The sequence below is a fragment of the Galleria mellonella genome, unplaced genomic scaffold, assembly GCF_026898425.1.
Source record: "Galleria mellonella isolate WM207_F2 unplaced genomic scaffold, CSIRO_AGI_GalMel_v1 utg38, whole genome shotgun sequence".
Taxonomy (NCBI): Eukaryota; Metazoa; Arthropoda; class Insecta; order Lepidoptera; family Pyralidae; genus Galleria; species Galleria mellonella.
This window is the reverse complement of record NW_026442090.1, coordinates 3,406,558-3,430,924: the sequence shown is the minus strand read 5'-3', so window position 1 is coordinate 3,430,924 and position 24,367 is coordinate 3,406,558. Positions and strand designations below refer to the sequence as shown.

At 31.4% G+C, this 24,367-nt stretch overlaps 3 protein-coding genes across 3 annotated transcripts; 2 read left to right on the top strand and 1 right to left on the bottom strand.

Moving 5' to 3' along the window:
• The first annotated feature begins 143 nt into the window (after positions 1-143).
• On the top strand, positions 144-3,596 carry LOC113523033 (uncharacterized PE-PGRS family protein PE_PGRS20-like). The gene is made up of 2 exons (XM_026908899.3): positions 144-218; positions 711-3,596. Exons 1-2 carry the CDS (start codon positions 168-170, stop codon positions 1,956-1,958), a joined length of 1,299 nt encoding a protein of 432 aa, XP_026764700.2. The 5' UTR covers positions 144-167; the 3' UTR covers positions 1,959-3,596.
• A 3,193-nt stretch (positions 3,597-6,789) lies between these two features.
• LOC113522464 (uncharacterized) lies at positions 6,790-20,433 on the top strand. Its single transcript, XM_026908149.3, has 11 exons — positions 6,790-7,054; positions 7,163-7,373; positions 7,456-7,579; positions 7,661-8,214; positions 8,959-9,302; positions 10,589-10,702; positions 11,398-12,043; positions 13,119-13,146; positions 15,657-15,784; positions 16,192-16,237; positions 16,313-20,433. The coding sequence occupies exons 1-11, from the start codon at positions 6,983-6,985 to the stop codon at positions 20,256-20,258; spliced, it is 6,213 nt and encodes a 2,070-aa protein (XP_026763950.2). The 5' UTR covers positions 6,790-6,982; the 3' UTR covers positions 20,259-20,433.
• A 1,326-nt stretch (positions 20,434-21,759) lies between these two features.
• Positions 21,760-23,496, bottom strand: LOC113522508 (HIG1 domain family member 1A, mitochondrial). The gene is made up of 3 exons (XM_026908210.3): positions 23,326-23,496; positions 23,065-23,180; positions 21,760-22,858 (listed from the first exon to the last, which is right to left on the bottom strand). The coding sequence occupies exons 2-3, from the start codon at positions 23,156-23,158 to the stop codon at positions 22,671-22,673; spliced, it is 282 nt and encodes a 93-aa protein (XP_026764011.1). The 5' UTR covers positions 23,159-23,180; positions 23,326-23,496; the 3' UTR covers positions 21,760-22,670.
• Between the last annotated feature and the right edge of the window lie 871 nt (positions 23,497-24,367).

Genomic DNA, 24,367 nt, shown 5'->3' with positions numbered 1-24,367 from the left:
CCACCAGTTTGTTCGCTAAATTTTATAAAAAATAAAATATAAAATTTTGATGTAATCCGCAGAATATATTTTGCATTTTGTTATTGACTGTACTAATTTATTGTTGCAACATACAAATTCTATTTAAAGGACACGTGTAAATATATTTCACAATTCATTATTTAATTATGGCATCCTTTACACTTCTCTCTTTGACTTGTATTACTGTTCTATGTGGCGTGAGTTTTTTATTGCTTCTTTTATTTCATTTTATAAGAAATCCTGTGTCAAGTATCGTAACGTAACTAAATTTTATTAGGTAATTGATATAATTTTTGTGTTCGGATATAAATATATTATATATATGGTGGGTAAATAAATAAGCATAGAATAAATAAAGAAATAAAAAATAAATAAATAGTATCTTACATTTATTTTAGCGTTTATTAGAAATATTATTTATATTTATAATTTGGAAAATATATATACTTATCTATAAACTTATAACAACAATCCATCAACAAGAATATTGATTTTTAAATTTTTAAAGAAATTTTTGATTTATTGCAAATTTTGTTAAAGTTAGTGAGGAGTCACCTTAAAATATTTGTAGAGTGGAGTGAAATATGCATATTAAGGATGACATATATTTTCTCATTCCTTCGCCTGAATAAAAAAAAACAATTACTTTTACTGAATGATTTTTTAATTAGATTATCTTTAATCCACAGTTTACTCAAGCACAATATTTCGGCCGCACTTACTGCACTCATCAACTACCACGTCCAGTGGAACCAGCCCCATGTTACAATTCTGGAGACGATCTAAATACGCTTTTATTATTTACCAAACTTTTGGAAAATGACTGTAGTTGTGAGAGCACATCAAGTAAAAATAATCATAACGATATTAATAATACAGTGATCATCGAAAAGTTAATCAATGCGTTAGTGACTGTCGTAGCTCAGCAGAGAGGTAGTGATGTGACTGGAGGGCACGGTGGGGCTGGAGGATACACTGGGTCTGGAGGACACGGTGGGTCTGGAGGACACGGTGTGTCTGGAGGGCACGGTGGTTATGGCGGACATTGTGGTTCTGGAGAGCACAGTTGGCCTGGAGGATATAGCGGACCTGGAGGACATAGCGGATCTGGAGGACATAGAGCACCTGGAGGACATAGCGGACCTGGAGGACATAGTGGACCTGGAGGGCATCACTGGTCTGGTGGGCATAGTGGATCTGGATCTGGAGAATATCCACCTTGGTTTGGAGGGCATAGTGGGAATAGCGAGCACGGTTGGCCGGGAGAAGACGGCAGTTTTGGAGGTCATGGTGGATTCAAATGGCATGGGGGTTCTGGCAGGCATGGTTCGTCTGGAGAGAATGATGGTTCTGGAAGGAATGGTGGATCTGGTAGTACAGGTAGAAAAACTAAGGACGAAGGGCTTATAGATTTAAGTTTATTAGACCACAATGATTTACTTAAACTAATGTTAGCTGGTCAGGATATTTTGCGTTTGGGCGTAGGTCCTGATAACAGTAAAGGTGGCCAATCCGGGGGTGGCCTTGGAGGCATAGTCGGAGGGCTTCTTAATGGGGTTGGAGGGTCTGGTAGTAAAGATAAGTCCGGTAGTGATGGTTCTGGAAGAAATGGTGGATCTGGTAGTACAGGTAGCAAGACTAAGGACGAAGGGCTTATAGATTTAAGTTTATTAGACCACAATGATTTACTCAAACTAATGTTAGCTGGTCAGGATATTTTGCGTTTGGGCGTAGGTCCTGATAACAGTAAAGGTAGTCAATCCGGGGGTGGCCTTGGAGGCACAGTTGGTGGGCTTCTTAATGGGGTTGGAGGGTCTGGTGGTAAAGATAACTCCGGAAGTGATGGTAGTTCAGGTAGTAATTCGGGAGGTGCCCTTGGTGGTACAGTCAGTGGGCTTCTTGATGGAGTCGAGGGCGTAGTAGATTCTTTGCTGTAACTCATAAATAACATAATCGATTGAATTGAATTGAAGCTCTGTGGTTAATAAACAAATACAGCGATTCCTTACTCACCAAAATAAGATATTATATAGTTTTCGAAGATTAGGTTTGAATATAGCGCTGGTGCCCCTAATGTTATCATATTATTTTATCATTTTGTATAAATGTAAAAATTGTTTACATAACTTCGATTATATACATAAACATAATTACTATAATATACAAATAAACAGGTTGCTTGCCTGCCTATTTCTTCGTGTATATTATATTTTAACGAACAACCGACCAGATTCTTTGGTGACTAGCTGACCCAACGAACTTCGTTCTGCCTAACTGCGCGCGGTACTGGACAATACTTGGATATTGCACCATTACTTTATTTTTCTAAAATAAAAGAATTTTTCTAAAATAAACGTAGCCTAAGTTACTCCTTATTACATCAGCTACCTGTCAATAAAAGTCCCGTCAAAATCGGTCTAGCCATTTAAGAGATTAGCCGGAACAAACGGACAGAGAGACAAAAATTGTAAAAAATGTTATTTTGGTATATGTACCGTATATATATTCATATACATGTAGTAAAAAACGGTTATTTCAATATTACAAACAGACACTCCAATTTTATTTATATGTATAGATTTAAATTAAATCATTTAATATACCTGTAGAGTATAAAGTGTCTATTATTTATATGAAATTTAAACCTGGAGTGAACATTATGTAGAGGGTCACAGTGAAAATAAACATGTTTAAGAGCTACAATATATGTATATAATATATACAAATACAAAACAAGACAACAAGTTGAAGAGAAAATAGTTTAAAATTAAACAAATAACGACTTTGATCGTAATGACTCTAGTAGCTGTTTTAAAATAATGTATCTACTAGCTTTAACCCTCGACTTCATCCGCGTTGTTTGATCGTAAAATGTCCCAAATAATATATGCATATGTACCAGATTTCATGACAATTGCTCTCGAGGAAACAGGACATTCAATTGTTTTCAAAAGCACTCAGTGCGATCTTAAAAAATAATAAAGTACATATGTATATCTGTCTATCTATCAATACAAAAGTCCCGTGTCTTTGTTCACGCTAATCTTCGAAATCGTTCAACTGAATTTTTTTATGTATTGGTATTGTTTGCTTTTACTTATTTTTATATTATTTCGCAACCAGTTAAAGTGGCTCCCTATCCGACTTCGACGTGATATGCACATCCTTTCTTTCCTTTATAACATACTCAATAACCCCAATTCTCCATCGTACCTCCGCTCCCGGTTTAAATTATTACCACCACCAGTCCGTCCTAAACGCTCCTGTCAACTGCAATCCAGGATGCTTGAACTTCCTGTGTGTAGGACACACTTTATGGGCAACTCTTTCTCGTATCGAGCTGTCCAGTTATGGAACAAACTCCCTTCCCAAATACAAGAGAGTCCCTCTATTACCTCTTTCAAGAAGAGGTTAAAATCACATTTTCTTTCCCTTGAGTAATATATTTTTTTTTTTTTTTTTTTGTATTTTTCTAATTGAACTCTCAAATCTTAAAATCATTAAACGAAATTTCTAATGTATGTAGTATATTAATTTATTTTAACATATACTATATAAGTAGGTAGGTATTGTATATATTTATAGTATGTATTTATGTAATATTTTATTATATATTTTAATATTTTATTTAACTGTATATTTGTTTATGTATTAATAGTTGTAGCACTTCAGCTGTCCGCTAACGAAATGCTTTCTTACTGTACTGGGTTGACTGGAAGAGATCTCTGTCAGAGATAAGTCCACCCTTGCTCACAACATTTATAAATAGATTATTTTATATGTAACTTACAAATGCAATAAAGAATATATATATATATTTAACCGACTTAAAAAAGAAGGAGGTTTGAACTCTGTTTTTTTTAATTTTTGTTACCTAATAAGTCCGTCACTTGTAAACTGATTTGGATTTTTTTTATTATAGAATACTAGTAATTTTATTATATAATCCCATAGAAATTTTATCATAATCGATTCAGGAGTTTAGTTTTTAAATGAAAATAATTGGTTTCGTCACAATTGAAGTCGGTTTATTTGTGCAATTCAATCTTACATCCCAAACAAATAAAACAAAACTTAGACGCATAAGAATAGAATAAAAAAGAAAACAAAGAAAACAATCGATTACAAATAACTTTGTTTGGTTGCCTGGATACCATTCTATTTTGTAATAATTTAAAGTTAGTCATGTGTATCTAAAATAACTAGCATTGCTAATAAACACATTTATCCATTTATACATTTCTGATCTTCATTAAAAACAAAAAACCAGAGGAAGACTTTGTACAAAAGTCGATTGCTTGGGTACCTCTGTCCCATTCGTGTTTCAACCGTAAAGCAGTTGTGTTTGCATGGCTGTGTTTCGGTTTGAAGGGTGGGATATAGCGTGAATTTACAGGGTACAGAGGAATAATACCTGAGTCCTCAGGAATGGCAACGCATGGGAGGTATCATGGGCGAAACAGTATACTCTGTTATGGCCATGGTACTGCTCATGTCTATAGGCGACTGTTACCACTTTCCATCAGGTGGACCGTCAGCTTGTTTGCCATTCTAAGTTGTATAAAAAATATTTTTGTGGTCAGCTATATCTTTGTTATATTATAAGCAAAGATTTATTATTACAAGGACCTTGGTGGTGTAGCGATTAAACCCTTCGGTTCGTCTTCCGATGTGGGTTCGATTTATGCCCGGTACAAACATTCGCATTTATGAGTTTGTTCTCTATTGGTACTACCGCTAAATTTTGGCGGGGTATGAATTGAGAGTAATTTTTTTAAGGGATGAAAATGCAATGTTAACCCTGCCTGCGCTATCGGTATAAGCTGGTGGGCCACCAGTGAAAGATGATATGTGAAGATGAAGCAGGTCAATTGGCCCATCATATTATTTCTTGAGAGATTTTAATGCATATAGGTTGTGGGTTGTGGTATTTACTTGTTAATAAATCACCGATAATAAATCGTAAAAAATCATTTGTCATAGTAAATCGTCTTGAGTTATAAATTAATTTAGGTTTTTTTATAATGGGTAACAACTTTTTTGATAGATGATAATGGAATGGTAACCTCGCCTGTGCTATCGGTATGCACTGGCGGGGCACCAGTGAGAGATGATAAGTGAAGATGAAGCAGGTCAGTTAGCCCATCGTGACAAACTCACTATTGAATCAATCAAGACGGTTTCCAGGAGGAACCGCGAGGATATCGACCTGATAGGGTATATGCTCGTATTAGGGTTGCTAATCCCCTTTATTAACAATCCCTTTTCTCCCTAATTGGTGATATTGGAATGGTACCTCATCCAGAGTTTTCGGTATATGCTGGCAGAGCATCATCAGTGTGAGATAATCAGTAAGGATAAAAGCAGGTCAGTTAGTCCAAAGTGACGAAATCAACAATTTATTAACCACGATGGTTGATAGAGTACATTACTAGCCATGGAAACCAACCCTGTGGGTGATATTGTAAACTGTATGTTGTATTTAATATGATGAAATATCGCATTAAAAGGGAAACTAACTGTAATGAAGAAAGTATAGAAATAAAAAGGCAGCGAAAAGGAAATTGAGATAAAAAACAAAATATGAGGCCTATAAAATCAAAGGCAATAAACACCATAAAATCGATTTCATTTTCACTCTATACTCAAATATAGAGGGAGTTCTACTAATTAAAATTCAAATTATAACTAATATTCTAATTTTTTTTAATCTGGTTTAAGATATAGGATATTGTTCCATATCCTTGACAAAATATATTTTTTTTGTAGGTTCCTGAACATTTGACAGATTTGAATTTAGCTGTGTTTGATTTTACGCCTCATATGTAAATCTAAGATGTGAGAACACAAATATATAAAAATAAAATAATTAAAAAATGATGGAGTTTGAAACAAATCCTATTAGTAACAATCCCTTTCCCATTGATAGATAGTAGGAGTAAATAAGCGTAGCTATCTATTTTAAGGTAAGGTAAAGGACTGTTTGAGAAAATAATATATTATTAATCTACTGGTTAAGAAGCAATCGCGCTATGTAAAGCTATTTTTTACAATTAACAATCATTCGCGCAGTGTTTTATTTTATTTTATTTTTTTACAATACAGGAGGCAAACGAGCATGCGGCGCACCTGATGGTAAGTGACTACCGCCGCCCATGGTCACTCACAACACCAGCGGTATTGCAGGTGTGCTGCCGGCCTTTTAAAAAAGAATATGGTCTTTTCTTGAAGGTTATGTTGTCGTATCGGTTCGGAAATACTGCTGCTGGAAGTTGATTCCAAAGAGTGGTTGTGCGTGGAAGAAAGAGCCTTGAAAAACGCATAATGGAGGACCGCCACTCATCCAGATGGTTGGGATGAAATTTTTGTTTATGGCGGGTTGTACGATGGTGAAAATCAGCAGTAGGTATCAAGCCGAACAATTCCTCAGAGCACTCCCCATGATAAATTCGGTAGAAGATGCACAGAGATGCAACATTTCTATGCAGTTTCAGTGGGTCGAGTCGGACAGTAAGACGCCGATCGTCAATAATTCGAACTGCCCGACTTTGAATGTAGTCTAATGGAAGGAGTTGGTAATGTGGCTTTATTTCCTGTACTTAGCCTGTTTCCAACTTTAATTTTTAATTTCAATGCTCCGTGTTCATAGAACAAACAGACATAATGAGAAAATAATGAAATTATAAGTATGACTTTGGTTCATAGACTGAGGACAATTCAAGTAAGAATGGTGGGTATGTGTGTCAAATGTCAACTAACTGTCAGACGGTGACAGTCAACAAATACGTTGTCATTTTAAAAGTTTTTTGTTGTTTGTAATATTCAAAATGAATTATGCTTTGTTTTACTACTTAATTTAGTTAAATGATTTGTAAATAATCCTTATATTTAGAACTGATAAGAATAACTATATTGTACAAATTGTAAATACGTAGGTACTCATTTGTTTGAAATAGATGTCATGATGACTACCGACGTTGAAGGTTTGAAAACAAATGAATTTTTACGACGACGAAAGTTAAGACTTCAACAGGTTTGTTGTCTTTAAATAATATTAACTTGTATAATTTTCCAGTCCTTTTACAAAATTTTGTTAAATTCTAATATCATTGTTGGTTTCCATTTATAAATTTTATTTTAGGTTAGGGAACAATCAAAAGATATCGCCAAAAAGATTAGACAACGTACTAAAACCGAAAAATTGCAGAATATAACAGATATAGACAGGAAACGACAAAAAGAATACTTTCAGCGTCAAGACAAATTGGTTAAAAAATTGGAACACTTGTATGCAAAAGGAATTAAGAGTGTTGGGACTAGTCATAAAAATGCTACTGAAGTTACATTATTAGGTAATTATTTAGTTTTAGCACTTTTTAGATTTTATTTTATCACAGAATAGATACTTACTGGATATTTTGTTGTACACTGTAGAATCACCAGAAAAAATAGACTTGTCAAAACAACGAGGACGAGAGGCAGTAGCCGAGTTGAGAAGAAAAAAACAAGAGAAATTGGATGAACAACAGAAATTACTAAGTAGGAAAGTACACGCAAGGTTTGTGCTGTCTCTAAATAAAATTTTAATATAGTAGTAATTATTTATTATTTTTTATATATTTATATGGTTACATTTCAGAGAAATTGCCAATGAGATCAGTAGAGAGAAGTCGAATGCTGTAGTTAATAAGCTTTTAACAAAACCATCCATAAATACTGATGAGACTAATAAAGAAACTAATCCCTCTGTTACTGCTGAGCCTACTATAGGAAATGACACTGTTAAAGCCTCAAAAGAGGATTTAACTCGAATTGACATGGGAACTCAATGGGACTTTGATGTAGTTCCAAATGAGTGGGAACCAAATATACCTACATTGTCTCTTCCTAGGGATGACAGAGATAGCACAAAGGATTCAGTAAATAATAATATGGAAAATAAATCAGATAAAAGCAAGAGACTGGACCTATTTGCTCTTAGTGAGGAAATGCCATTGAGCTTACGTGGTGGTCTTGCAAATATACCAGAGGAAAGAGTATCAGTTAAACCCTCATTGACTCTAGTATCTGAGTATTTAAAAAACAGGGGGCTTAATTTAAGAGACACAGATTCAGGACCTTTGAAAAAACCATCTAGTGACCTAAATAGTATAAAACAAACTATAATACGGACCAGGGCTTCTAATACAGGAGGTAACATATTCAATAATGTATGTCATGTTCTTGATGAGCAAATTATCCCAGTGCCATCTTGGCAGGCTGAGACAAAGTGTGAATTTTGTTCTCATAGTATTTTTCTTGATCAACAAAGATATAATTGCCAGTTTAATGTTACTAATTCCCAAACAAATAAGATTTTTAATTCAGTTAAACCTGCTGCCAGGGAATTGTTTCCCAATCCAGTCTTAAGAGGATCAAGTCCATTTAGGAGAAATAGAGTTTTATATAGAACTTATAAGTGTGCAGGTGACAAGACATTTTATTGTCATCTATTGATTTTTTACTTTATATGTAGCATTGTGTAAAATATATATTTACATAATTTTACACAAATTATATAATATATATAATTTGTGTAAAATTATGTAAATGTATGTATATTTAAATAATGTTAATAAAGCTTATGCTTTTATTTGTAATAGTTCAATTAGTTTTGAATTAAACTGAATTCATATCATATTTTTGTGTTACTGTACTATTGCAATTATTTAGTAGTATTTATTTCAGATATTACCAGTTCTGTATTTATAAATGATAGTTGAAAAGTTTTTAGATTAGTTTGATTATTTGAATAATGGAGTCAGTCTGATTTTTACTTAGAAACAATTATTATGACTCATTATAGAAACCAGTAATGAATATGTTGATCTTAGAATATGTAAATTCATTTGTATGAAATTCAAGTAAAATTTTATTTACATAATAATCCTATTTCAGCAAAAGGTAAAATTACTGAAAAAACAGCAACTACAAGTAGCATACCAAGTACACTAGCAAAAAAGAACTCTGTGACAGTGTATAATCATTCAACTCGAGATATGCGAGACATACCACGTGGTGATGATGAGTTAGTGGTCCCTACCTATCAGACAGGAGAGGATGCTTATTCGCAAGCAGTGAAGGAAACTTCCAATGAAGATGATAAAGTTAAGGAGCATCAAAAGAGACTACAGGATATGAGATCTAAAATTGCTATGACGAAACAAAATGTAGAAAAGGAATATAATGATACAATATCATTTTTGAACTCTTTGCCAAAGGACAAAGCCAGTCAGCCCAATGTACGTATTTTTAATTATAGTTATATTTTCTTCATCTTTGTCTACCTCTGATCCCATTAATTTCAGGGATTGTATTTCCTTAGCTAGGATAATATTCAATATTTCTAAATTACAAAAATGCTCTTAATGCTGTTATAACTTAATCTTAGATAAATTGCACATAAATGTATATGATTAATAAATTTTGTACTTTATATTTTGCTTTCCTTAATTAAGTTAAATAATTATTAAAAAATAAATGAAATTAATTTATTTGTATTTAAGCACTGTGATGGATTTTAATAATATAGCCATGTGGACTTATGTTTGGCAGTTTAATTGCCTTATACATACATATATAGGCATGCAAATAATATTTAAAAAATTAAAATTAATATAAGAAAACATAACATGAAATAATAATATCATCAATACAGGATGTATTGTGGTATTATTATTACATATTATATTATATTTACAGTCCAATACATTTAAATTAATTTGATATAATTATAATCATAAAAATAAAAGTCTTATGAATAAGTAATACTCAAGTAACTTTAATTATATTAGTTATGTTTGGATTTTATAAATGGTTGTATTTAAAATGTTTACATAGCAAAACACTAAATGTCATTTTTAAAAGTTAAATAATCCTTTATTAAATAGAAACTTTGCTTTAATAACCACTCTGTCAATTTACTCTCGAATTGATATCCTTGCAAGTCTGTTATGCTAGTAGTAGAGTAGTTTATTATGTATTTTGTGTGCACATAAATAATTTTTTTTGGTACAATTGTAGTTTGTTCTGGACAACACTATTTTTTTCTTGTTGTTTCCTTTAGTTGTGAGTTTGTAATAAACATGTCTATAGTCTGTTTAACAAATAAATATCTCAAGGATGTACAAACTAGGTGAAGAAAGAATGTTTAATATATTTTTAATACATTTTATGAGCTTTAAAGGCTCTTCCTATTTCTATGCAGTTATCTCAGATTATCAAGTCGTAGCGCAGCACTGATTATACAAAACCATAATATACATTAAGTGGAGTCTTAATTGATGACACTTGCTATAGGGTGCAAACATGAATTTTTTTTGCATGCATTGTCTACATGTTCTATCCAATTAAAGTTTTCATCTAGTGTAATATAATTTATTGCCTGATTATTATTTAAGTTCACTTATAAAGCATTTCTTAAATGAATTTAGAAATATTTTAATAAATAGTGCAAATGTTGCCGAACTTTTATATAAACACTCTTAAATTGGAATATAAATAAGTTTATGTTAATATTTCCTTACAGAAAGTCGCTTATATGGATGGACGTAGACAACAAATGTTAAACAAGTGTAAGCAACAGAAGTTACAACATGAGTTTAAGAAAATTGAAAAGGAATGCAGGAAACAAAGTAACATGGTAATAAATACTAGTTACTTCTCTATCTAAACGAATGTTATAAAGACGAAAATTTAGATTTTTTGTATATATTGTATAAACTCAAAAAATACTTACTTGATATATTATAAAAAAATTTTACATATAAAGTAATTTATATAGAAAGCTATATAATCAGCGAATAAATAAAATTGCTTTCCAATTTTAAAATTAGAAAACTTCTATTTATCCACGCGAAGATTGTGTAGGTTTTTTTAAGACTTTTTCCAATTGTAATCAAATTTTAAATTTTGTAATTAATAAGTGTTTAGTTTCTTGATGGTTCTTGCTAATCATAACGTCATAACTAGTACCCTACTGTTGGATGTGGGTTTGGATAAGATGAAGTTATCCTCTTATTGTAAGAAACCTACGTCACCCCTATAATTACTACGCTGGAAAAGCAGATTCTACAAGTAGGTGGTCATCTGCTACTGCTATCATGTAAATTGATTTTAGTGCAACACTGTCTCGTTAACACTGACTTGGCAATTAAGCTACTCGCCACCTGCCACTATAGTATCGATACCATGTAAACATCGTAATCAAATGCTGGCGTGCGTAGTAAGTAGCGTTATGCCATGTTAAAAATTTTGACTAACAGATATATCACAGAAATCAAATATCTTACTTGTGTCTTTCGACCTTTTTAAAATAACCACAAAAAAATATTTCAGGATTCCAGTTCACAACCACCTGAAAGAGAAAAAATCACATCAAAATCTCCATCTGGGAGAGGTGATAGTTTTGAAGATAGAGATTTCCAATACTCTTGGATGCCGGTGCCAGAAAGTGACGGAAACCTAGTCATTCACACCATACCTACATCAGTGAAAGAGGGAAAGCCTGGGAATACTGTTAAATTTAGTAAAGTCGACAGCTATCATGAGTATAGGTCACGACATAAACATACCCCCCCTACTAAGGACACTGTTGGACAAGAAAAACAAAAGAAGGTTCTGGAAACTGTCTTTATTGAGAATAACAGTGATTCAACTGACTGCTCATCAATATCTTCTGACACCAGTTCAATTCAGAACTTGCGGCTGAACACAACTGACTCAAAAAATAAAAATGACACTGATCCAACTTTGACAGACACGGAGAGAATTGTTATATATAAGATTTTAAAATCGAAGAAAAAGGAAAGGGCAAAAAAGAAAGAAAAATTAATAACTGACATTGCCAAATCTTTGAGTTCACTTAATAAGAATATGAATCTTAAGGCAACAAAGGAAGATAAAGATGATGACAGTAAAGAAAAAACTACATTAACAAGTAAAGAACCTGAAAAAGAAAATTCATTGGACCACTTGCAAGAAGGTATGTATATTATTTAAAATATTAAAACAAAGGATGTTTAAATTAATCCATCAAAAATTGCAGTTAATTTCTGATAGATTGATTATTACCTGTTGCAGTGAACATTATATTTGACATATGCCACATTTTGGTAAGCATATTAGAATTAAACGCTTAGCTATAATTATATAGCATATATTTATAGCTAAGCATTGGCGATAGATTTGCCAACGGTTAGTTTGGTTTGTTAATGGTGTTTATTTAGAATTTTATTTTATTTACAAAATTTTTAAGTGTTCATTTTTTTTACCGAAGTGTGGCAATGTTACAATTCTCTGTAAACTTTCAAAAACAATTTAACATTTTTAACTTTTCTAACTGATTATTCAAAAGTGCTAGTAAACTAAAACATTAATCATATAATCTATTTCATATAAATCTACTGTTAAAATTTTACTCCTACAATATGCCTTGGAAATTCTTAAATATATTTTTATCAAAATCGAAATTTTTAGTGACAGCTTAATAAGAGTATTATTCCATCATTAACATTCTAGGCTTTTAATAGATCACTTTAAATTATTAATTAGAAACATAAAATGTTAACTGTATTTTAAAATTGACAACTAATTGCGACATTGTCTATTATAAGTAGAGTGTCGTGAACTCGAATAGTTCATGACGCTAACACTAAAATGAGCACATAATATTATGCAATTATTGCACTAACTAATTATGAGTACTTTTATTTTTTTTATTCAGTTTTACTTAGAATAAACTAAATTTGGGTTATAACATATAAGTTTTAATATAGGTCTTGTAGATGATATGAGTATTATATGTCTATTATTTTTAAATTACTGTTTTAATATTGTTCATCACGTTGCACCGTCAATTATATTTTCTGTTATTCCTGTCTATGGTCGCGTGGTAGATGACGCCACATGGTGTTAAGTCCGCCATTTACGCTATCTAGGTGTATTAAAGTTTAATAAATAAATAAGCATTTAAATTCTTGTTGCATAGTTTATCAAAAAACAATATTTGAAAAAAATTATACATAATATAAATTACACTCATTTTAAAATTGTTGCAGGCGTCTACAAAACAACAAGTGAGAAAGGGTGAGTTCTTTATAGATAGATACTCCTTACTGTTTCCTCCATAAGATTACAATAGTAAACTTATTATGAATACAAACAATTATATAAAAATATTACACTAAGGAAACAATGTGCGGCCTTATCGCTGAGAGCGATTTCTTCCAGGCAACCTTTGGATGGAGAAGAGTAAATATAAATAATTTGAGTGAAGGCATGAAACTCTGTTCGTTTTTTAAATACATATATAACATATACATACATAACACTTTATATATCATTACAAGGACAAAATTACTAATACATAGAGTCGTAACAGTCACTAGAAATATAATGACGTACCTTCTACAAGGATATTAAGTATTGGATATTTACACATTATCATCTTAGAATAATATATAGGAAAATCTACAAAAATTGGGATTATACGCTTATAGATTAAATAAAGACTAGCTGAATTTATTTATTACAGTATGTTCCTATAATTATGTCACGTATTTTTCACCACATCTGCCCTTCATACGCCTTCTGTTTTTACCTAATGGTTAGCTGGTAGAGAATGCCGTATGGCATTAAGCTCGCCACTTGTACAAAGTTTTATTGTGCAATAAAGAATAAATAAATAAATGCCGTGGCTTTATCATGTTAATTAGTATGTAAAGTATCCCATACGTTAAAGTGAATATAACTTATCCATGTATAAGATTTCATTGAAATTTTTTCAGTCGTTTTTGTGTAGAAGTGTAACAAACGTCCGTCTAAACATTCTCACAAACCTTCGCAAAAAAAATTATAATAGTAGTAGTATTTATTGATGAAACGGAATTTAAATTAATTATTAAATTTATTATTTATTGAGGGATACACTGGCTTTTTTTATTTCTTTTAAAGTATAACAAAATATTCACGACTATAATCCTAAATGGAATAATCAGAGGCACCGGTCCTCCTTGATAAATTGGGCGCTAAAATCGTCATTGTTAGTTAGGCTAACCTACCTTATACACTGCCATTACCTTAAATATGAATCATGCTTGACTTTGTCATTTATATAAATATTCCTAGAGTCCTACATTTAACCTGCATCCAGACCATTTTCACCTGTATCCTGTCAACCCTTAATCCGCATCCTACCGTCCTCAGGATATCATACAATGTAACCAGTTGTTACACTGCTAATGTAGAGATGTGGCAAACAACAACAGAGAGGAAGCCCTGGTGGTAATCATTCTAGTTTTGTATTTTTGCATTTTAATATAAATAGAGACTGATATCATACATAAAACATATTGTTTTACAAATTGTAATGAATTCTTGATTAGTTTCGCCATCTTAATGTATCAATAGCGGTGATAGTTCATTATAAGATCAATCGGATTAACTTGATGTATTCTTGTTGAGAATACTCAAGTAGATTTCGTATCATCTGGAACTTTTACTCATGAGCATGTGAGAAATGAGCACTTGAAATATACAACAAATTGTTAAAACGTCTATGTATTTCAATGAATGACAATATCAAACCTCGCATGTGCTCTGTTAGTCACTATTTATTTTTCTACAAATTATTGAGGTTTGTTACATGGGTATATACCACGAGCGTAAATTTAACAATAACTCTTATCTAGTCGAACATTTTTAATAAAAATACACGAAGTCAATCCGGTTGTCCTTACAGTAGAAATATGGTAATTTCTTAGTTGGACAACACTTGTCTGCAATTTCAATATCCCATTATCACATATCAGTTTAAACCTCAAACCCTTTCAAATTTGCATTTGGATCGTATATAAATGATTGTTACATACTTCTGTCTTTGGAGAGCTCGTAGAATAATCATCCAGTAAGCTAGAGGCCTTCATGTTTAACAAAGGCGGCATAGAAATTTGGCACCAGAATATTACATTTCACACGAGTAGCAGTGGGAGCCATTATTAAAGATTAATTACATTTAGTTTATTTTTGTGATGTCAATTATATAAAGATAACGCAAGGACAGAAGGTAATACAAGTATTTTTGTGCATAATAATAAGTTTGTGTTGATATTTTTGTTTATAAACTGTCACAGTATTGTACTCCACTTTGTTTTGCTAGAAGAGAATACTTGTAGAGTTAAGCTTGTATATATGTTTACCTCTGTCATATTTTTTTATATATAAGATTAGTGTATACGATAAAATATAAAAAAATAAATATTCAAGGAAGTGCAACAGTCATCAATATTAATATATATTGTATACGTAGATTAAATGCTGATATGCTTGTAGGACACTTTGTATTATAAGCTGATAAAAAAATCTGGTAAAGTAGATTTATAATAAATTTAAAGAGTCAAATACAGTCTGTAGTATGTAATGTTTATGGATTGTCTACGTTTTATTATTAATTTATTTATATTAATTTTATTATTAAAAAATGGTAAAAGTTGGTAATATCACTATTAAGTTTATGAATAGTCCAGAATTTGTATAACTCACAAATGTATGTAAGTGTAAATGTACATATATAATTTTTAAAGACAACAAATTTTCAGGGATAATATGACGTCGTTATATTTTACGGACAACGCTCAAGGAACAACTCTGACAGAAGATGGAGTCAGAAAAGGGCGACCGTGCCGCTGTGGGAAACAACTCACCACAGATGAGCATCGAGATCAAGGTAATTTAACACAACTTAAGATTGCTGTTAATTATGTACAAAGTAAGTAAAATTAAAAAAGTAATTGAAGTAAAATTTTAAATTGCTGCTTTCCATTTCTAAGATGCTAATTACTTTTAATTGATGTCATAATATAAATACATTATTTTTAGATTCACTTTCATAAACTATAGTAAACAGAACTAGAACAAGGCTTTTGATTTATTAAATAAGTTCACTAAAATACTCTTTACTTTTTTCATTCGTTTATTTTTCCTTTTCAAAGAATGTTCTGTTTGAACATGAAAGAATGAATTAATAATTTTTGTATAATTACTATAAAAATAAAATAGTAAATTTGTAAATCTAATAAGCGCCCATTAGTTTAGTTAAAGTACAAGTAATTTATATATATTTTATATCTTCAGAATCTGGTCTCCAAGAAGTTGGCGTTCAACAACAGTTTTCTTCTAAGTAAGTATTCCATATATAACAAATGTATAAATAATATACATGTTCGTACTTCATGAATAATATTATGTTTTACAGATCTTCAAATATTTGTGCAGACTGTAAATGTGGGTCTGTTACGAGTACGAAATGTGTTGATAATCAATCAACAATACAGCCGTCAGCCGCTACATCAAGCTCCTCTTTTAAAACGGCCGCTGTTGATAAAACAACAGCTGCTCTGCCAGATGGTGGATTTATTAAATTAGTTGACGATGATGGTCAAGAAACTGGAAAATTTTATATTGGTGCTACTGGTTTCCTTAAAGATGATGCGTATGAAGTGATCATTCAGCTTAGAAAAAAAGAATCAATGAAAGAAGATAACATAAAATCTGGTGCAAAATTAACTGGTGAGAAAACGTTACTTCCTACACAAGACATTCAACAAAATGATGAAAATCTGAGAACTACTACAAGTGATATAATAGGTGATAAACAAAAAATTGTCAATGATAAATGTTCAGACAATTTAATTGACGTAAATGCAACTACTACGTCAAATGTAAAACTAAAGAAAGTACCAGAGAATGATCCTAAAAATGAAGAAGTAAATAAAAAAGAATCACAAACACAGATTGAAGACAGTAGTGAAGAACATATTATATCTCAAGTGTCTAGTGACCCACATACTGAAAAAAATTACTATTCAAACAAATATTGTGATAAAGGTGTGTATACATCTTTTCAAATGTCTTATACTGCACCCAGTCATGTTTCTAAATTAGATTCTGATCCGAAACCTGCGACTTCAGCCTGTACACAAACTACTTTTAGCTCTCCGAATCCAAGACCAGTGTTTATTCATATGAGTTCGTCTACATCTACAGCATACATGAGTCCTCCAGAAATGGTTTTACCTAAATTTTTCGGACATCATAAAGATAACATGTATGATTCTGAGTCCCCTGATGAGCCCAACATAAGAAAAGAACAGGTTTATAATGATGAAAGTAAGAGTTGTTGTAAACATTGCACTCATTCTAGAAAACATATGCGAATGAAAGATCATTTTCACTGTGCGGCAAAAAGAAAATGTTTTAAAAATAAATTACACACACCACCAAATACTTTCCGCAGCTGTTCTCTCAGTGAAAATAAAGATGATATATCTGACGATAAACACTCACATATTAAAAAACACAATTGTTACAAGTGTAAAACTCAGACCCAATCTAAAACATGTGCTAAGTCTGCTAATCGTAAAAATTTAAAACATATTGCCCCCAATCTGCAATCATCTCAAAATCTTGTGATGCATGTTAGTTCAACAGCATCTTCATACAAAAATATAATATCTAACCATGCTTTAAAAAGAGACAGCAGATCAAATTTGAATCCTATCATTAAAAACTATGTCAATAAACTATTGACTCTTAATAAAGAAGGCATGAAAGCAATTGAAGTAGTAAATCAAGAGTGCAGTGCTGTTACTACGCCTGGAAGCTCTATTATTGATATGCCTCATAATGTAGATGGACGTAAACCGTTGATGGAAAACAAAATATCATTGGAACAAATAAAAAGTAGTCTAATACAACAAATTTTAAATGAACATGGTTCTCAAATTGAATCAAAAAATAAAACTTCGATCAATACAATAAACCATAATATGAAATACAAAAAGAAGGCATGTTCTCGAATTAGTAAGAAAAGATCAGTGCATAAAGTGAAATCATTAAATATATCAAGAAATTTGTTAAGAAATAACAAAAATCAACCAGAAGCTTCTGATAAATTATATATACTAGGTTCACAATCTATACCCAACCGAAAAACACATTTACATAAAGAATCAAAAGATACTAATTCAATTAAAACACACATTGATAGCCAAAGTACACCGTCATCTAAACAACTTAAAAATACAAGTAAAGCAGAACAGAGAAATGTTATTTCAGAAAAAACTGACATCGGTTTCATTAATTTATCTAAAGTAAGAGACAAAGATAATGTACAGAAGGATAATAAGATTAGTCAGAAAGGTGAAAATAATCTATTTATAGATTCTTTTCCTATTCCGTCTCCGAAAACTGTTACGTATCCTGCAAATTCAGAAATTATTGAGACACCATATCAAAGTCAAACACAACCTCCAATGAATATTTCAACTCAAGCAAATCGAGATGTTGATACCGAAACAAATTTTATGAAGTTAGCTGAAAATAAACTTCATAATATTGAAAAAATTGCCGATTTGACAGAAAAATGCACTCAACGTTTGTCAAATTTAGCCAAAGTATTGGAGGAAGTTAGAAAAAATAAATCAACAGCTTATAGTCAAGTATCATCATCAGACTCTGCATCAGATTCAGACCAGAAATTAAATAAAAAGTGTAATATGGACAGTGAACCATTTCATATGCAAACTTATGAGCCAATTGTCGAAATTCAAAATGATTTGGAGAATGATACTCCCACTCGGAATTTGTCAAGTAATGAGGGATCGGTTGCAGTATCTGATTCGACAAAATTTATTCCGTTTCTAATAGATATTCCAAAGCCTGCAGCATCGAAGTATACTATTACACCACCTGTGACAAATTTAGACTTACCAATTATTGAAGAACAAAACATAAAAACCAGGGGTCGTCCGCCACCCGCTTTGACCCGTATTAATTTGAAACACGGGCAAGAATATATTACACCCCATGAACTTTCGACAGTTGTAGAAGTAGACTCACCTATGAGTGTTAAATTCAAGAACTTATCGTCACGTAATAATACGAAGTGTGATGTCGAAATTGTAGAAAGTAATAAAGAAGCATTGAAGAATGATGATGATGACATGCAGGCTAATGAAAAAACTTCTAACCCAGATGTATTACTTCAAACAGATGAAAATGCATTCAAATGTGCACATAAACTATCATTTACTGATACATCCGATGACTATAAAATTAAAATGATGGATCTGAAACAATTCAACGACATAATGTTGAAACCGTTTATCAGTATACACGAATATGCGAAACAATACAATATTGGATCATTGGATGATGCTTCTAATATTGATGATATTCCGAAAGATGAAGGTTTAAATGACGAGTTAAGTTCAATGCACTCAGATGGTAGTCTGCCAGATGTAATTGCAGAATTATTAAAAAGGAAAATTATTTCAGAACCATTTAGGTTTGATTCTGGATCTAATGTAAATTCTTCTACTGTGTCATCAGAATCAACATCAGTTTTTGCATTGTCTAAAATGCGGAAGGAAAAAAAGAAATCGAAAGTAGTAATTCAAGACAAAGAAAACGTAGTGGAGACCTCCGATACATTGAGTTTTTCGTCCAATCCCGATTTGGAAAATGCATTTAAAAAGCTTGGTATGGGTTGGGCGTCATCTACTTTAAAAAAAACAAAAGAACGATTGGCACTCTCTTCTTCATCCAACACGTCTAGTTCGAGCTTATCTCAATTTAAATTGAAAAGTTTTACCCACCAAGACATTCCAGCTTTAGTAACAGATTCAGTTTCATCAATATTGAATGTATCAAAGAAACCATTACAAGGTCAGCTAGCTAAAGAGAAGAATAAAAATGCTGGACAACAAACGTCATTAACGCAATCAATGACTGTAAAAGAATTTTTAGCAAACGAATTGGCTAATAAAATAACATTCACAAATAAATCTATTAGAAATGAAACAGAAGAGTTTGTTTCGTTGTTTGAGACAAAAATGCCAGAAGAGTTAAAACATTCATCACATATGGTTCATGAAGAACATTCAGTAGACAGCGAACATAACGGGAATAGAGCTCGTACGTCAACTCCCGTCCAAATTTTTAAATCAATGACATACCACTCAAGCTCCAGTTCTAACTTGTCTAATGGTTTATTTAGCAATGTTGATGATTTATCGTCTGTGAAGGTAACATCTAACTCGATACGAAACCCTTCCACTTCTGAAAAAGATGATCTGACCATTCCTAATTGTAGTCTTAGGACAAAAAAAGATTTATCTGATGCTAGTAAAAGCGACTAATTAATTATAAATTCATTAAAAATGGGTTTAAAATTATGCATATTTTATATGTTAATTTATTTAGACTTTATATATTCAGGCCTTAAACAAATTATTACGAAAGATAATTGACGATTTATATTGTTAGAGCTTTTATTAGGTTTGTATTATGATAAATAAATCAATGTGCCTTAAATAGTATTATTTATTTATTTCTACAAAATAGCAGCATTTGAATTTAAGGTCAAATATGACTATCGAACCAACTAAATAGTTACAGAGCTTATTCAAAGGTTAGTAGATCTAGTTAGTTAGTAGGTATGAATTTAAATTCTTTGGTGATGGGAAACACTGTTAACAAACCAATCATATCAAGTGACGATAAGCTCGCTCTTTGTCACGTTTTATTCTAATATACTTAACGAAATGCATATCGAGTAAAACGTAAATTAGCTCTAGAACGACAGTAGTTGACAAACGCCTCTAACTAGCCTATTAGTGATGACTAACGTGAACATCCTATTAATACCTATAATAAGTGCGAAATTTTATTACGATAAATGGATGGACGTCTGTTTCTCTTTCACGCAAAAATTACTTAGTGGATTTGAATAAAATTTGGTAGATGAGTAGATCATATTCTAATTTAGCATATAGGATACATGTAAGTACCGATTTATACAGGTGAAGCCGCAGGATATAGCTAGTATTTAATAATTTCAATAATGATACCACTTATTCAGATAATTACATATCTATCTGATTGTGAAAATAAACTGATGTAAGCAGGGGATAGTAGAATAATGAGAACTATAAATATAGTATAACATATTTATATGCGAACACAAAAACATCATATACTCATTAAAAAAAGAATCAGTTTTTTTTTATGCAACATAGAATGGTAAACAATCTGAGGTTCACCTAGTGGAAAGTGATAATCGTCACCTATAAACATGAATAGTACTATAGACAACAGAGTATATTGTTTTACTCATGACACTATGCATTGCTATTCCTGAGGACAAGGTGTAATATATGTAGACGGAAACAGGCATGCAAACAACTGCTTTATAATAGAAACACGAACGCAAACGACTTATGTACAAGTCTCCCTCTGATAAATCTGAATCTAATACTTATACAGGTATTCAAGTACTTTGAACTTGAGAGCTTTTAATTTTTTCTTGTGTCTACTTTTATTAAAGACATTAAATGTTCAATAATTTAATAACTTTCCTTTAATAAAATGCTGAAACAGAAACAACTTATAATAAACACATGAGTAGTATTTGAGTACTGTAAGTACTCAGAACATGTAATTATATACCAGGTATCTAAGTTCAATATATTGAGTACTCATGTGCTCGAGTACTAGGTATTATTATATTATATATTAAATTTTTCACACAACATTTTAGTCATATAGACTTAGTATAACATACTTATATACTTTATAATATGAGATTATGATAACCTGACTTGGCAAATTACACTATGGGTGGGTAAAGTCAAAACTAGATTTAGACAATAGCTCTTTATTTATATTTTCAAACGGAATATGAATATATCACATTTTAAAATATTAAAATTTCTTCTAGTCCTGTTTACAGGTCAAAAAATAAAAATAGGTATTGTTGTTATCTCTCCATTCTCTATTGTAGAATTCAATATGAAAAGTAATGTAAATAATTATGTACACTAAATTACCATTTTTGATAAGGTATATCATAAATGGTATTTTACATTGAATATCATTGAATGTAAAAGAAATAGAAGTACAATTAGCCACAAAAATTAGTGAACACTTCAATTATTTAACAATAAAATTTTAATGCAACTATTTTTATTACAAACATACACATAAACATTTACAACACCATGAGTTACACTGTATATTTGTTTGTAATACTTCATTGTACAAATGACCTTGATACATTTATAATAGGTACTCGGAGTAGAGCTTATTACAGTTTGCCTATACATATTCATACAATATGTGAATTTTGTTTCAGTGATATTATTACTTAGGTCTAATAATGAAATAAATAAAACATGATCACATATGTACACACATGTTATACATGTAGTAGCAGCTAAATCACAGAACATAAATTAGTTCCTAAGCTATACTAACATATAAATTAAGGAAACTTTAATACACTAATGTCTCTATCTGTTACAGTTGTTGCTTAAATTTTACATTAGGTAAATTTAAATTTATTAACTTCTTATAAAATTAATGGTGGGAGATGGTGTAACAACATATCTACAGATGTGGAGGCATTATTGTATGTATCAGGCATTACCAATATTGATTATATATAAGTGTGTGAGAGATTACTATTGAGATTTTGTGTTCACATAGGATTATTTGCACTTTTTTACTGTTTTATAGTTTCCTTAAATAATTGAACTATAGGTACTTTCCCTTTATTCTTTTTTCTCCTTGAATAAGTGTTCTTTTGCTAAGTTGTAAGCTAAACCAACAGTTAGAGCTGTAACAACAGTTCCTTGAGCGGCGACACGTAGTTGCATTAGGAAGACGCTGGTACTCATTTTTCCTTTGTGTTTATATTGGTAAAAACCATAACCACAAACTCCTATTAATCCCAATATTCCTAAAAAACGATAACATTTTGTCATCACCTATAAAATTCCAAATCAAACCTAGTTACATACTGAAAAATATTTGTTTATTTTTAAAATAATTTAAGTGATATAATTGACAGTGGTTTGAAGGTTATGTCATTCACAACCATAGTAACCTTGAACTTGTAATCAAGATGTATTATCATTTAAATAGATCTTTACTATATTGTCATACCTATTATCATAAACGGCGAGTCCTTGGATTTCCTGGCTAATCTATCTGCTTGAGATTCATCACTATAGTCGAAGATTTTTTGTGAGTTTGACATTTTTATCTTGAAAAGTAGATATCTATAAACAAAAATGTATTATAAGGTTAGTGGATATTTTTAGTCAATATCTTAATAATAATTTATATATTTAAAAATGAAAGATATCTATATTTTTAGTAATTTTATTATATTCTTTCATTAAAAAATAAAGAGTAAGCTATTACCGTCACATCAAATTTATAGACCAAAATTTGATTTTGTAATATGAATTACAATGGAAATTACTGTAATTATAATATTATATAATTTTAAATATTCCACGACACTATATGACAATTAATTGCTTTCACAGATTAGAGAGACCAAAGAGTATACAAGTAAGGGGTAAGAGAGTCTATGTTCCTTTTATTATATAGAATCATAGAGCCTCTTACATCATAGAGCGAGTTTAGAAATGAATATAGCTTAACATTAGTACCATAGACTAAGGATAATGATTACAGATTGAAAATATGTAAATAGATCAAGAAAATTACAGACATTATTAGTCCTCGCTTAACGCTAACGTTGTAGCAAATACATAAATCGATCTTTTCACATACATATTGCTAGTTACTTTCCGCGAAAGTCGAAGAGGATCCACAACATTTTAAAACTGCCTATCATTCTTATGAAGGTGTGCTTATACTTGTTTCTATAAAATATAAGAAATTCCTTACTGTAACGCGGGCCCCCTTAGTAGTTCTTCTTACCAATCACCCTCTCCGCGCGCGTCGCCCTCCCGTGCGCTACTGTTAGCGTAGCGGCGCCACCGACGCGACGCAAGGCAGTTATACGCGCGCTTACGCCGGGAATCAAAATGTGACTCTGTTTCGATAGTAAACGTATGTTGTGTGATTTATGGTGTTTCTATTCGATAATCAAACACTATAATACCACTGATATATTTAATTACTTTATTTTTTTTATACCACTGAGGTGGCAAACAAGCATACAGCTCACCTGATGGTAAGCAGTTACCGTAATTTATGAACACCTGCAATACCAAGAGCATTATGTGCGTGTTGCCGACCCTGAATAACATCTTTACCCGTTTTTGAAGAACCTCGTGTTGTAGACTCTTGGAAAAATGCTACTCTAGATTCTATTTATAATTGAATTTTAAGGGGGGAAAGGGATTGTTAGTAATGGTGACTGAGAATCCCATTGCTAGCAATATACCCAACCAGGTCGACCTCCTCGCGGTTCTCCTTGGAAACTATCATG

What these genes read in the sequence shown, in the direction of transcription:
- LOC113523033 (XM_026908899.3), top strand. Translation starts at nt 168, where the DNA reads ATGGCATCCTTTACACTTCTCTCTTTGACTTGTATTACTGTTCTATGT. An exon ending in GTATTACTGTTCTATGTGGC is followed by an intron (nt 219 to 710) that starts GTGAGTTTTTTA and finishes TTTAATCCACAG; the next exon opens with TTTACTCAAGCACAATATTT.
- LOC113522464 (XM_026908149.3), top strand. Translation starts at nt 6,983, where the DNA reads ATGATGACTACCGACGTTGAAGGTTTGAAAACAAATGAATTTTTACGA. An exon ending in CAGGGCTTCTAATACAGGAG is followed by an intron (nt 8,215 to 8,958) that starts GTAACATATTCA and finishes ATCCTATTTCAG; the next exon opens with CAAAAGGTAAAATTACTGAA. An exon ending in ATTGGACCACTTGCAAGAAG is followed by an intron (nt 12,044 to 13,118) that starts GTATGTATATTA and finishes AAATTGTTGCAG; the next exon opens with GCGTCTACAAAACAACAAGT.
- LOC113522508 (XM_026908210.3), bottom strand. Translation starts at nt 23,158, where the DNA reads ATGTCAAACTCACAAAAAATCTTCGACTATAGTGATGAATCTCAAGCA. An exon ending in CTCGCCGTTTATGATAATAG is followed by an intron (nt 22,859 to 23,064) that starts GTATGACAATAT and finishes ATCGTTTTTTAG; the next exon opens with GAATATTGGGATTAATAGGA.